Source organism: Pseudochaenichthys georgianus, chromosome 14, assembly GCF_902827115.2.
Source record: "Pseudochaenichthys georgianus chromosome 14, fPseGeo1.2, whole genome shotgun sequence".
NCBI classification, from domain to species: domain Eukaryota; kingdom Metazoa; phylum Chordata; class Actinopteri; order Perciformes; family Channichthyidae; genus Pseudochaenichthys; species Pseudochaenichthys georgianus.
Genome location: NC_047516.1, coordinates 18,239,186 through 18,253,758, shown reverse-complemented (window position 1 = coordinate 18,253,758; position 14,573 = coordinate 18,239,186). Strand labels below are relative to the sequence as shown.

Here is a 14,573-nt window from a genome sequence, read left to right as displayed (position 1 = left end):
TTCAGAAAAAACTCATTGCTAGGCTTTAATTCATATACATTTTGACATTGCTTTAGTACACACTGTTGACAGTCAAACAATGTTGCTTTCTTAGAAACTGAGAAATTGACCCCAAATGATGATTTTATTTTATTCATATTTGATCAAAATTGGACTTTGTTCTGGTTCTATGGCTCCAAACTCACTGTCAGTGAAGCAGCTCTATTCTCCCCTGGGTAATTAAACATTCAGAGGTTCTCTCTGATTTGTTTGCCATGTTGCACAGAATATTAATATATATGGTAATTATGGTAAGTTGATGTTCTTATTGTTTCTAACGTGCTGGCAAACCACAGTCGGTAATTATTGGTAATCACTCAGTTCCTTGTTTTACGTCTATTCGATAAAGGAGTGTAAAGTGACTAGCACATTTACCTGAAAAACTGCTACATTTGTTCTATAACAATGAACTCGCTGAATAAAACAGCTGTTGCTTAGCATGTTTGATCAATTTTAAGAGCTCAAAAACATACAATAGGTGTTCTACTTTGATAGGTGGTGATAAATGTGACATTCAACAGCAATTGGCCCAGTCAACACACTCGGCAATCTTTTAAACTAATATAATCCAAACATCAAAGGCTAATTGTCTGCTGATTTTAATGTTAAATTCCGTTTAGATAACAACTAACAACATATGTATCTGTTTCTAGTGAAGTTACAGCGAAAGAGAAGGAAAGTGCATGAAATAGGACACCATGATTGATAAACGTAGATATATTTTTATGAAAAAGGCTTAATATGTTGATAGTTGCAGTGCAGGTTTTACTGGTAGACAATAAGCTGTCCTCTGTCCCCCAGCAGGTACTGTGGTCGAGATGTGAGAGGGGGTCATGCCTTTGGTAAAGAGAAACATTCAGCCTCGGCACCTGTGCCACGGTGCAGTGCCTGATAGGATTGGCAATGAGCTGGAATGTGTAACCAACAACACGCTGTCCACCATCATCCGCCAGCTCAGTAGTCTGAGTAAGATCACTGAGACTTCTATGTTTGTATCAAAGTATGTTTGGATGTTTGTTTAACGTGTGATTATAACAGGAGAGAAGCTTCAACAGCTTCAACATCATACAAAAAAGCACATACAATAAAATGATGCATTGGTTGTGTTTTTCATCAGTGTCATATTGGTGATGCAGAAAAGAAAATGTTTTCAGTTGATACCTATAAACAATAATTACTTGATTCTTATGCAGGGGCGGATCTAGACAAATATTCATGGGCTGGCAAGAGGGTGGCAGGAGATTTTGAGGGGTGGCATCCCCTGACAGAAGTATATGCTGATTTAAATCGCAATCATATCAATCAATTAGGGGTGTAACGATACACGTACCCGTACTGAAATTACACAAAAATGTGAAATGATCGGTTAACAGCCATAAGAATCTTATGGCTGTTAACCGATCATTTCACATTTTTGTGTGAGCAAAAATCGGTAAATTAAATTAACTTTGTACAGTCTAAAAATCCAATGTGTACAGAGAAAGTGTGTTTTGAAATATGTTGGACAATTTCTAAATAAGCTAATGAGCTAATATACCAACCTGTGTGTGTTTGTTGTGTATAACAGTCACTGAGTAAAATGGGGAAAGACTATTTTATAAATGAAATGTTCTCCTGGACATCTGTTGTGCCTGAGTAGATAGAATCGATAGATAGAATCGGAGGAATGAAACCCTCTTTAATGGTCACACATGCAGAGCAGACAGCACACAGTGACATTTGGCCTCTGTATTTAACCCATCCTAGTATAGGAGTCTAGTAGTAGGAGCTTATGTGTTTGTTTTGTGTTCTTATGTGTGTGCTCATATGTGTGTGTGTCATGGATTTAGTGAAGTTACAGGGCTTAGAGTTTACCGTAAAGCTTTTATCACAGGCCGATAAGATGGAGAGTAAGTGGGCGGAGACACAGGCCGAGGTAGTCTAATGATAGCTCCTACATTAAGAGGATCTGAGCTGACTGACATGTGCCATTAATGCTATTATGTGCAGTCCAGGGACCAAACACTTTATGGATAATCCAGACATAATGTAGATTCAGAAATGTACATATGACAAATTGTATGTGTCATGCCCTTCATTGTTTATCTTGGGTCTGAAACACCTTTTCATTTCCTTCCTTCCCTTTCTTCCTGCTCTGGTTGCAGGTACACAAGCAGAAAATGTTTTTGGCGAGCTTTTCAACGAGGCCAACACTTTTTATGTGCGCGCCAACTCTCTCCAGGACCGCATAGACCGCTTGGCCGTCAAGGTCACACAGCTGGACTCCAGCGTGGAGGAAGGTTAGTTCACTGGAAATGATGTCTGTTGTTTGAATACCTTCTTTTTCTTTGACTCTCACATGCTTTCTATTAAACGTGAAACCTCTGTGTTGCTTCTGTGTAGTTTCTCTTCAGGACATTAACATGAGGAAGGCATTTAAAAGCTCTACTGTGCAGGACCAGCAGGTTTTGTCTCAAGACAGCATTCCCAGCTCAGTGGCTGAGATGCACAACAGCAGCGACAAGCCTCCACCCCTCAGCACCCTCACTGCCTACAGGTATTGCACGCATTGTCAAATCTAACATCTAAAATGGTTACATTTCCAGTCATCTCATTGCATTTGTGAAATTGTGATTAAATACAGAGAGGATTCCATTGATGCGATGAAATACTACTCAGACCCGTCGTACTTTTTTGAACTGTGGAAGGAGAAAATGCTTCAGGACACAGAGGACAAGAGGAAAGAAAGGCGGAGGCAACGGGTGAGAGCATACTCTACCCACTGCTTTATGTTTTATACTTTTATTTGTAAGATGGGATCTCATCATCCTTTTCTACTCACCTCTTCCAGGAACAGAAGCGATGTGTGGAGAGCAGCACCCTTCAGCGCGAAGTGAAGAAGGTGAGAAAGGTTCGAAACAGAAGGCAACAGTGGAACATGATGGCCTACGATAAAGAGCATCGTCCAGATCATGGCCAACAGCAGACTCTCTGCCAGGGGGCATCGTCTGAGGGCTCGCTCTCTCCAGATGGCAGGTTAGTGCTTTAGATGCAAACAAGATCATTTGTTTCTTTAGATGAAATCAACATTCTAAATTTCACAAACAGAGAATAATACTGGATAATACTGAAAAAATGCAAAACATGTAATACCACAAGGATTGTCTGGACGACCTAAAATATCATCCTTCTGTCCCTCTCAATCTGTAGTTTAACATTTCTAAGGAAGGCAACATTTTTCTTTAAAAACACTGTTGCAACACAAATATGTTAATCAAAAAATGTAATTCTGGAAACTGTATTGAGGGATTTGGAGGAATACAATCTAAGCTTTGCTTTATTATTTGGCGTTGATCCTATTTTCAATATCTTTGTTATGTAAGGCTTCACTTTCGATATTATAACCACAAATCCACCATCTGAATATGTGAAAGCAACTGTTATTTTTCATTGTTTATCCAGGCCTGACCTCCCAGACTACCCCATTCCTCCCGTGCCTGCCCAAACTGCTTGTAACCGTGCCAAGTCACGTGATTACGTGCCCGGGAATGCACACCCCTCACCACCTGTGGAGCATGAATACCACAGCATTGATGTCGACTACAAGAGAGTAACCTACGCCACAGCAGAGCCTCACGCTGCAGACCGAATGAACGGTTCAATGCGGACACCTGCAGATTACAAGTAGGTTTTTGTTGCATAATCAGATAAATAAATATATCTCCTTATTTCTACTGCAATATAATCATCTTTCTTTAATTTCCAGCTCCCCCCCTCCTCCAGGCCCACCCATCTCATCAGCCCAGACAGCCTTTGGTTTTCCTCTGGGTGCTCTACCACCAACGCCACATAATGGAGTCTTGCACGTAGGCCCCGGCTATGCGCTTCCATCAGTACCTCCTCCAGGGCCACACATGTTGCCTCCTCCCCCAGGACCTCCACCTATCCCTCTCCCAGCTGCACCCTTACACCTAGCAGGACACAGTGAAGGCAGCAGAGCTGAGGCTAAACCTGTGAAAGATGCGAGAAGTGACCTGCTGTCCGCCATCCGCATGGGTGAGTTAGGACTTTGCACGTTTACATACCAGGAGAGTTTCAAATACACATCAAGAAAATGCAAAAATACTCTTCTGTGAATATTATATGTTAAGAACTTTTATTGTGAAAAGGTAAAAGCGGATGAACAAGGTGTTGATTTCAAATGAGCTTTCTCGGTCTAGTTGAAAAGGGAAATAACTTTTTTTTAGATTAGCTTCAGTTTTAATTTGTTATCCTCATAAATACAGTTCAACTCAACATATTCCCCAAGCAAAGGCTCAGAAAAATCGACTTTGCTCCAGAAAAAGATGACAACAATGCTATTTCGCTGTGTAAAAATCAAATCCTGTTAATTAAATCCCCTCCATAAATAACCCTGGTGTGTAAAATCCTTTATTTTGCATTTTTTCCTGCAGGACTATATGACCATATACAAATATATTGTGTATGTACAATATTTGATTTTATTTAATATACTGTATTTGCTTTTATTAGGCATCCAGCTGAAGCAAGTTCAAGAGCAGCAGGAGCAGCAGAACAAGCGGAAGCCGGCAGGGAACGACGTGGCCACCATCTTGTCTCGCCGTATTGCAATGGAGTACACTGACTCTGAAGACGACTCTGAGCTGGATGAAAACGAGTGGTCAGACTGACCTAACCCAAAGTGTAGCACCTGGATGAAACTTTGCTTTATTGGATCTTTAGAGCAGACAAAGAAAAACTGTGAATCACTTTTTTGGCTCCATCTAGTGGACTCAACACACCAACCAACTGCTGCCACCTCATTTTGCATTATTAATGTCCTGCCACATTAACTTTCATGAAGAATGTGCATGAGAAAGAACTTCTACAATTCAAAAACTGATAATGTATCAATTGAATGATAACTGATTGTTTTGTTTTCTACCACTGATTAAATGTGAGCCAGTTTGTTTTCTCACTTTTTTTCAATCTCAAGTGTGTGTTCTAATAAATGTCCTTCCCTGATTAACTGACACCTTGAACACAACAAACCCATTGATGAAATGTGCAATAAACCTTAAAACTGAGGTCCCGGTGCAAGACCTTTTTCACCTTTTGACGTGACACAGTAAGAAAAGTACAGGCATGAATAATGAAGCGATTGGCTGTATGCCATTGTGCTGCTTCAGTTTCGGGATCCTGGTACTGTGCAGGCTGTCTCACTTTCATGGTTTACTGGGAAACTTGAGTAGAGCAGAACTGTCACTGGAGGTATAGGTAACAACACCCCTTATTGTAGCAGGACAAAGTGTTACATTTTATGGAATTACACATCCCTGGTATAATGTTGGACTATGAGTGTACCCCTGCCTGTATTATGTGTATGTTTGATGAGTAATTCCATTCAATGTTTTGTATTTTCTACCTCATTTTGTGAACCATGGTATGTATAGTAGGGTCTCATGACCAATCAGAATACAGTATTGTTTTATGCCATTATATAATTTTGTGTTGTGATGTGTTTTTGAAAAGGTTAACATATCATTAAAAAACAATATTACAAGAAAACTCAATTAACTATAATCCCACAGTAGCTATATGTATAGTACAATAACAGGTTACATATTAATAAACTAAAACGGCTGTTTTCTTGTAGCTGTGTTTTTTCTATTAGAGGTTTATCCCAGTTATAGCTGATTCACCCATAAGATAAGCCACTCAATGTTTTATCACTTTACTTTACAGTTCATGTTAGAAGATGCACATTAATTTACACATGAAGTTTTAAAGGGGTTAGTGTGTCTTTATTGAACAAGGAACATGCATGAAAATACATTACTCTCAAGGAGAGAAACTATGCAGGCCTGTCAGTGTATAGCTAAAAGCTAACTCTCATCTGCATCTGGCTTCACCCAGGTATGTACAATTTCTAGCCAAAAAAAGTAAAATGTAAAAAATTGCAGTTAGACACATTGGTCGTTTAAACTAAATTGAAAGTATCCTAGTTTGTTGGAGGTGAATGTTTCATTTAAATCCAGCAGAGGTCAGTGTCTTTTATAAGGAACTTATCGTTGACTAGGAAACTGTGGAGCTGCGAATGCCATCTTGGCTCCACTCAGACAGCCAACCGTATGAAATCAGCGGAGCCACAATGGAGATGTTTTCTTCCAGTGACAGTCCGGTGCCTGGCAGGTGATTAACACAGTGAAGCTCCTCCTCTGGCTGCTACGTTGGAGACTAACCTGGAGAACTGCATATTAAGACAAGGTAAATACATCTATAGTAGCGATATAATATGAGATTATAAATGTACAAACGTTTGTTATTTCATGCCAGTGTTGCACCAAATACTGCGCAAAAAAACATTTATTTAGCTTGACCTGTCTGTGATGATGATGAAGCTAGTGTATGCTAGCTAGTAACCTGACTTAAGTCATGTCAGCATACATACGCACAGGCAAAACGCAGCTTTACTCTCAGCGTTTAGTGTGCGTAGTACTAGAAACCAACATAAAGCTACTATCTGGCTAGCTAACATGACCTCAGTGATTCACAGGAGTACCCTAATGTGGCTTTTATTCGACCCTGGTTGAATGGAAACACATCCAATGCGCTAAAGCCTCAGCTCAGCTTGTGACCTAGACTTGGTCATTTATTTCAGCACTGTGCTGGCAGTAATTTGTCATGGCGTCATATTAATGTCCATATCATCGTGATGTGAATCTGTCATTAGCTAGGATGAGGTACTGCATGCTATCAGTGTTTTAAACGATGTTTAATAGGCCTTATGAGAGTATTTAATGTAAATGTAAGAGCATCTGTGTCTCATATGAATTCCTCATTTTTTGCAGGATATAACCAAGATCAAGATGGATACCTCAAAACTTGCTAAGATCCAGGATGAGGATCGAGAGAGCGAGTTTGGATTTGTTCATGGGGTTTCTGGACCAGGTGTGATTCATTGCTCCTCTCTTTTAGTGACTATATTGCGTTGTTTATCACCTACAATGTCAAACGCAACTACACAGATACAATTCCTTCTGAATCTTTCAACTTTAAAAAGACAAAATAACAGAGAATATATAAAAAGCAACACATCATTTTCTCCCCGGAATACAATTGAAATATGTATTTTTTTCTGAAATGCATTTGTACATGTATATGCTTCATTGTTAAAATGTTTTAGTATTAATACTAGGGATGCAAATTATAATTCTTTCATTATGAATTTCTGTATTTCTACAACAGTGGTGACAGCGACAGCGATGGCCGGAGCCGCCATGTACGAGCTGGTCCGTGTAGGTCACTGTGAGCTGGTGGGAGAAATCATCCGTTTGGAGGGAGACATGGCAACCATCCAGGTCTACGAGGAGACTTGTATCCTTTCTGCTGCCTTGTTACCTTTCTTTGTAGATAGACATGTCACAAACCCAGTCATCATATTCCTTAAAACTTAATTTATGTTATTAAGTTACCATAGACACATTTGAGAGCTACTTCACTTATTGATAATGCGAGTCTAAATGTAAAGACAAAACCTAATATGTCAAGGCAATGCTGTTTGATTGTCTTTTCTTAACTTGATGCCACAGCTGGCGTGTCTGTCGGTGACCCTGTCCTTCGGACGGGAAAGCCCCTCTCTGTAGAGCTGGGCCCAGGCATCATGGGCTCCATCTTTGACGGTATCCAGCGTCCACTGAAAGACATCAACGACCTGACTCAAAGTATCTACATCCCAAGAGGAGTAAACATCGGTGCTCTTAACAGAGACCTCAAATGGGAATTTTCCCCCGGCCAGAGTCTTCGGGTAAGAAGAAAAACAGAGTGTGGTGTGAATGTCTGTCCTCTGCAACCATTCTGACTAATTCCACATCATCTCCTTTGCAGGTTGGCAGTCACGTGACAGGCGGTGATATCTACGGCATCGTGTATGAGAACTCCTTGATAAAACACAAGATGATGCTTCCACCTCGCAACAGAGGCACTGTCACCTACCTAGCCCCACAGGGAAACTACGACATTTCTGTGAGTGTTTCTCTGGAAGCAAAACTCTATCGTTGGGGAAAAAGCTATTCCCAAAACTGATTTTCAGATTTTTCCCAAATTCAGGATGTGGTTCTTGAACTGGAATTTGAAGGCATAAAGGAGAAGTTCACCATGATGCAGGTGTGGCCTGTTCGACAAATCCGCCCAGTCACAGAGAAGCTACCTGCTAATCATCCGCTGCTGACCGGGCAGAGGGTTCTGGATGCACTTTTCCCGTGAGTGGTCCATACCTCAGGATCTGTTTGAAGTTTTTTCCATTATGAACACTCATAAAGGCAGTTTTCACTTGTGTGTAGCCACTTATTTTATGCTGTGATAAAATCAGCAAGCTGCTAATTAACGTTTGTGCTTTGTAGTTGTGTGCAGGGTGGAACCACTGCTATCCCAGGAGCCTTTGGGTGTGGAAAGACCGTGATCTCGCAGTCATTGTCCAAGTACTCCAACAGTGACGTCATTGTGTACGTTGGCTGCGGAGAGCGTGGAAATGAGATGTCTGAAGTGCTGCGCGATTTCCCAGAGGTAGGTGGAAGAACCAAAGAGTTTTTCAAATTGTTAATAAATGGGGAATTTCAGTACGGATCTACTTTAGCTCCTTTTTTTGGCTAAAAAGGACGAAACATGTAAAGAGAAAAAACAGAACAATCCTTTACATTTTATTTTGTTAACACTGCGCTTGTCCAACAGCTTACTATGGAGGTCGATGGCAAGACTGAGAGCATCATGAAGAGAACAGCACTGGTTGCTAATACATCCAACATGCCTGTGGCCGCCAGAGAGGCCTCCATTTACACGGGTACCAAGCATTCACTTTGTTATGAAAAGGGCCCTTTTATATATTATATGATAATTAAAAATGAAAGAACTAAGATCATTGACCTCCATAAGAAATTGTGTAAATGCCCTGAAATCTCCTCAAAAACTAAAGTAAATACCTTTTTAAGTATTTCCTCCTTTTAATTGTTTTTGTAAACTGTATTATAATTACTTCTGCAGGGATCACACTGTCCGAATACTTCAGAGATATGGGTTACCATGTGAGCATGATGGCCGACTCCACGTCCCGATGGGCCGAAGCTCTGAGAGAAATCTCTGGAAGATTAGCTGAAATGCCTGCTGGTAAGTTCTTGATGGATGTGATTCATTTATAATGATTTGCGAGGACCCTGCTGTGACACAGTTGTTGTATGTTATTGTGTTTAGACAGTGGGTATCCTGCTTACCTGGGCGCCAGACTCGCCTCCTTCTATGAGCGCGCCGGACGTGTGAAGTGCCTGGGAAATCCAGAGAGGGAAGGCAGCGTTAGCATCGTAGGAGCGTGAGTGGATATACTTTTTTTTCCCCAACATCTGCTATACAATTGGACACAATGCATAACATTGAAATGTACTTATAGTAGGTGGATTAAACAAAGACCAAGGATTCTAAATGAATTTCATACCTAAAACTTCCAGTGTCAAAGATTCAAGTTTCACAAACCTCATTGCCGTTGCATTTTAAAATGTACTGAGACCAGTGCATGGTTGGAAATCAAATCAAAGTTTTGTAGCTACACAGCATGTTGTACTTTTTGGACTGCCTTTAGTGTTCAACTTCCTTTACTTTTCATTATGTGTGATTTGTGTTTAAAGGTCTTTGACATCTAGAGTTTGTGATTAGTTTAACTTTTTTTTTTTTATTCCCTTTTTGATAACAAAACAAACCTCAGCACTCAACACTTTTTATCTGACTGACTTCTCCTTAAATGCTGTGCTTTCCTCTTAGTGTGTCCCCCCCTGGTGGAGATTTCTCTGACCCTGTCACTTCAGCCACATTGGGCATTGTTCAGGTGAGCAATGGCTTTTGGCTCTTTAGCCCTTCATCTTAGAATTTGAACCGTTCTAAGTTTTTAGTTAAACATTTTGTTTGTATTTTGTAGGTGTTCTGGGGATTGGACAAGAAGCTGGCTCAGAGGAAACACTTCCCCTCGGTGAACTGGCTGATTAGCTACAGCAAATACACACGCGCTCTTGATGAATATTACGACAAACATTTCCCCGAGTTTGTTCCTCTCCGTACAAAAGCCAAGGAGATCCTACAGGAGGAAGAAGACCTGGCTGAAATCGTGCAGCTTGTGGGCAAGGTGAGTCCGACTATAGATTATATAACATGGTTCCCCTCTTGAATTAATTTCTATATATAATTTCCCAAATGCAAGTATTTTACAACTAGGTAATTGCTGCTTTTGGTGTGAGAAATCTGTATGAGGGGCTTCTGTTAGTCAATCATTTATTTGTAAGCATGCTAACCTGGTTAATAAACAACTCTGAAAAGAGAAGATAAGTACTGATCTGTAGGAACTTGTTTTGTTCACAGGCTTCTCTTGCTGAGACCGATAAGATCACTCTAGAAGTTGCAAAGCTCATTAAGGACGACTTCCTGCAGCAGAACGGTTACACCCCCTACGACAGGTACAAAACTAAAGAATCTCACCAACCACAAACACATGTTTCACCATCAAAAGGCTTGAAATGGCTCTACAAGCTTTTATATAAATAGTACATTGAAAACTTCTTTTCTCCACAACAGCAATTGAAGCAAACGAATTAAATAGGGATTTTCTTTCGTAAAAATCCTCCCTCAATACTTACTAGGCACAAGGACGTACTTCACCATCAGCATCCATATATATATATATATATCAGTACAATGTGCCTATTTTTGCTTCAACTTCTTATGTCTGTCAATATATTTGTTCGGTTTTAATTATTTTTATCATTTATTTGATATTTGTACTTTAATTATGTTTATATATTATATTTTATCATTTTAATTAACTTTTTAGTTTATCTTCTTATTATATTAATCTTTTTTTGTCTAATTTTTATTTTATGACATTATAAAATGGAGCAACCGCCACACATTTCCCATACATACACCATATTCGTATTCACATTTTTAGAAAATATTGCCTTTACTACAGCATCTCCACATGTTTTCTAAGACACGAGTTGATTTCTGTTGAAATCATGGAATAACAAAAAAATGTATATAACGCTGAAATAGTTTTGGTTTGCTTGTTTATTCTATAACCCAAAACTGTGAGGTCACACACACATTCTTCTGTCCCCACACACAGGTTCTGCCCCTTCTACAAAACTGTGGGAATCCTCTCCAACATGATTGCTTTCTACGACATGGCCCGGCACGCCGTGGAGACCACAGCTCAGAGCGACAACAAAATCACCTGGTCCATGATTCGGGAGCACATGGGAGAGATCCTGTACAAAATCAGCTCCATGAAGTTCAAGGTACGCCATTGTTCCTCACTTTGTGTTGGAGATAAATGTGTCTAGTTATGAGTCAAGGTAAATAACTTATTCGCTGTCTGTTGGATTCTTTAGGACCCTGTGAAGGACGGTGAACCTAAGATCAAAGCGGAGTTCGCCCAGCTTTTGGAAGACATGCAGAACGCCTTCAGGACCCTGGAGGAATGAGTTTCCTACCTCTCAGTACATCTCCCAAATATCCAAACTCCAGTGCAGTGAAACATTGTGTGGCCCGTGTTCTTAACGTCTGCCTCAGTCATGTGAACTATTTAATTCCTCTGTGTTTACATCCCCTTGTACATTCCTGCACACGTTTCCATTTCATTTAGTTGATTTTGGACTCTTCTTTTCTCATGAACACGATACTGGAAAATGCAATCTGCTCTGCGGATGTAGCAACACTTTCAGCCCATTGCATTGCACTTATAGATCAACATCGTCATGTTGTGGTTAAAATCAGTGGGCCCCAGTATGATGCTGTACTTGCACTCAACCAATCGCTGCATCAATGACAGGCAAGGGAGTTTATTGTTCTTCAGATGTGGCGGGGATCAATACAGATTATTGATCAAGTGGGAAATGCGCATGAGTAAAGGGACAGATGCACTGCGAAACTGAATATCAGAGGGTAAACATTCTTCAAGCTCTTAAGTGTGATAGTGATGTTGTGGAAAATATACTTGATATTATGTGCAAAAATGTGAATGAATGATTCTGTTCGAGTTGTGTTGTAAAATATGTCTATTATATTTGTGGGTTGTTGCTGTCTCCTGAAATAAATGTTAAAATGACTCTGTGGCAGTATGTATTTATTCATCATGAGCATGGGGAGTGTGTTGACAAAGTTGATATAGATATATAATGAACAAGATCACTTTCAAAATGTATATTTCCAGTTTCTCCAAAAATGTGCAGACTTTGATTTACAGAGCAAACTTTACTCCTCTGAAAGATTGATAGTAAAAATATATTTGATTACAAATTGTAGTAATCATAAAGTTTATTTAAATAAAGCTCGACCTGAGTCGGAGTACTCACCTTCACTGCTCCATCTCATGAACACACAGATGTTCAGGGACAGACTTTCACCTCTAGGTGGCGCACACATGCTGTTTGAATGCTGACGGTTAGAAAAAGGCTTGTTTTGTTTGAATAACAATTTAAACCATTATATTGTCCATACATTAGGTTTGAGTAGCTTTGGAAAAGTAAAATATAGATTTCCATTGACACTATAGTGTAAATTACAGTATATTATGTCCATTTAAAAACAGTTTGTTATGCCTGGACTGAGTTACCATTACATTTGTAGGCAATCATCCATAACAAATGCTTTTATTTCACATTTAACATGCTGTGCCTAATACTACAAATTAAAACCTACTAGGACTCTTAACCTTTTAATGGGCACATACAAAAAAGGCTAAAATTAGACATTTCATTTTTGTAATATGACCCTTTTTTACCAACTTCCACTGTCATTATACCTATTTTTACCCATATTACAGGCATCTAACACGAGTATTACCTCCACCTTACGCTGTAAGTACAGTTTTTGACATCCTCACATGAATCCAGTTTGATCAAACATGACCGCAAAAAAGCTATATCCCCTTGATCTGTCCACTCACTTGTCACTTTTCTTCCAATGCAAGCATCTGTTGTAGTTTTCTGATGTGAAATCCTGAGCATGTACTCTTGGTTCTGCCTGACTCGCAGCATTAATTCTCCCAAAATGGATTAGAGCCGTTATCAAGTCTAATGGAAGCTCATGAGCTCAACCCGCAGGAGCAGCATCTTTTCTCTGCATTGATTCATCCGTCCAGACTCAGCCTGCAGCAGACATTAAGAAGCTTCAATGCTCCCAGGGTATACCAGTCCACAATGCATCTGCCTCTCTTGATCTCATTGTTCAGTTTTTAACCACTGACATTTGAGCAGTGTGTGCAGTATGTGTGGAAGCATTCAGATCCCTTACTTAAGTATTACCTTACTGTAATGTACTTATCTACAAGAAAGCGCTCTACATTGAAAATTGGAAGTAGAGGAATGCCAGTATCATCAGGAAAATGTATAAACGTCTAGTAGGAAGAGCAATAAAAGCAATACAAAACCCAAGAAAACAACAAAATATTAGAAAATAAATTGGAAAATAATTTCAAAGCGTATCAAAATAATTTAAAAATGTATTTTTTCTGTCAATCGATTAACTACTTTTTTGTGTGTGTAGTTCTGTGAGGAACACATTAAATGACCTGAAAGTGAAAAAGAATATTTAAATACTTTTTATATTGACTATCATGTCTCTAATATGTAAACAGATGCCTCTCGCACTTGCAACCTCTTGAACTTCTTGGTATTAACAGCTTCTCATCCTCCAGACGCCGGTGTGCTTTCCACGTTTTCAAAGCTGTCACTTCTAATAGATCATCAGGAGGGCAAGAGAAAGGAAAACCGCCGTGCAGGGATCACTTAACACATTCTCACTGTTAATTACAGTGTTGCAAGTATATAAACACAGGAGTTATCTGGTAATTCTGTGTGTGAGCAGTGAGTTCATGTTGCTTGTGGGAGGAAATATGACCCCAGAGGGTGGGGCTGCCCTGTAGATCATCCCTCACTCTCTCATCTATGAGTGCCTGTCATGTTTCTCATACACACACTCGTCCAGCTCAGTGTGGATTGTCAACATAGCATGTCAGCTGTGGAGAGGAGCACGAAAGACCCCTGGCCTTTACATGTATCTACCAGTTGAGGGAGAACCTATATTAATCAAGTATTACAACTTCAAACGGTCACTGGAAGAAGCTGTTTAAGCAGAGGAAGTAAGCTATGCAACAGAAGGACTTGTGAACTATTTAAGGACATGCGAGAAGGATAGCTTTGGGAAAAGTGAGCTGGCAGATGCTACAGAATTTCAAACCACTTGCCAGGGGTTCCCTCCTGTTGGGACTCTTCCACGGTGGGAATCTGAGAAATGAAAACCATCTCAGTGCACTGACACGGTGTCGCCGCAGCACTGCCACATGCAGGAACTTAGCCAATTTCCCTTTTCAACACAAATGAGTGATGAGAAAGTAGGCTGCTGTTTTCTTTTTATCCCCCTCAGTCATCTACAGAAGAAGCTTGCTGACAAGAGGTCATCTTCTTAATCCATTTTCTCTTTATCCTTTGCTTAAAATAACTTTTACCTGGAGAGAGTAA

The 14,573-nt window shown here is 39.9% G+C and overlaps 2 protein-coding genes across 2 annotated transcripts; both read left to right on the top strand.

Moving 5' to 3' along the window:
* The first annotated feature begins 872 nt into the window (after positions 1 to 872).
* On the top strand, positions 873 to 5,035 carry LOC117458959 (actin-binding protein WASF3-like). The gene is made up of 8 exons (XM_034099728.2): positions 873 to 1,005; positions 2,184 to 2,318; positions 2,422 to 2,575; positions 2,663 to 2,780; positions 2,870 to 3,054; positions 3,481 to 3,702; positions 3,785 to 4,074; positions 4,552 to 5,035. The coding sequence occupies exons 1-8, from the start codon at positions 873 to 875 to the stop codon at positions 4,707 to 4,709; spliced, it is 1,395 nt and encodes a 464-aa protein (XP_033955619.1). The 3' UTR covers positions 4,710 to 5,035.
* Positions 5,036 to 6,118: 1,083 nt separating this feature from the next.
* Positions 6,119 to 12,160, top strand: LOC117458822 (V-type proton ATPase catalytic subunit A). Its single transcript, XM_034099489.2, has 15 exons — positions 6,119 to 6,285; positions 6,870 to 6,969; positions 7,267 to 7,395; positions 7,611 to 7,825; positions 7,906 to 8,043; positions 8,128 to 8,279; positions 8,421 to 8,583; positions 8,749 to 8,857; positions 9,058 to 9,180; positions 9,265 to 9,379; positions 9,826 to 9,889; positions 9,980 to 10,183; positions 10,417 to 10,511; positions 11,180 to 11,351; positions 11,445 to 12,160. Exons 2-15 carry the CDS (start codon positions 6,888 to 6,890, stop codon positions 11,535 to 11,537), a joined length of 1,854 nt encoding a protein of 617 aa, XP_033955380.1. The 5' UTR covers positions 6,119 to 6,285; positions 6,870 to 6,887; the 3' UTR covers positions 11,538 to 12,160.
* The last annotated feature ends 2,413 nt before the right edge of the window (positions 12,161 to 14,573 follow it).

Coding starts and splice junctions, on each gene's coding strand:
- LOC117458959 (XM_034099728.2), top strand. CDS start 873: ATGCCTTTGGTAAAGAGAAACATTCAGCCTCGGCACCTGTGCCACGGT. Junction 2,319..2,421: donor GGACTCCAGCGTGGAGGAAG/GTTAGTTCACTG, acceptor GCTTCTGTGTAG/TTTCTCTTCAGGACATTAAC. Junction 4,075..4,551: donor GCTGTCCGCCATCCGCATGG/GTGAGTTAGGAC, acceptor TGCTTTTATTAG/GCATCCAGCTGAAGCAAGTT.
- LOC117458822 (XM_034099489.2), top strand. CDS start 6,888: ATGGATACCTCAAAACTTGCTAAGATCCAGGATGAGGATCGAGAGAGC. Junction 8,280..8,420: donor GTTCTGGATGCACTTTTCCC/GTGAGTGGTCCA, acceptor TGTGCTTTGTAG/TTGTGTGCAGGGTGGAACCA. Junction 9,380..9,825: donor AGCGTTAGCATCGTAGGAGC/GTGAGTGGATAT, acceptor CTTTCCTCTTAG/TGTGTCCCCCCCTGGTGGAG.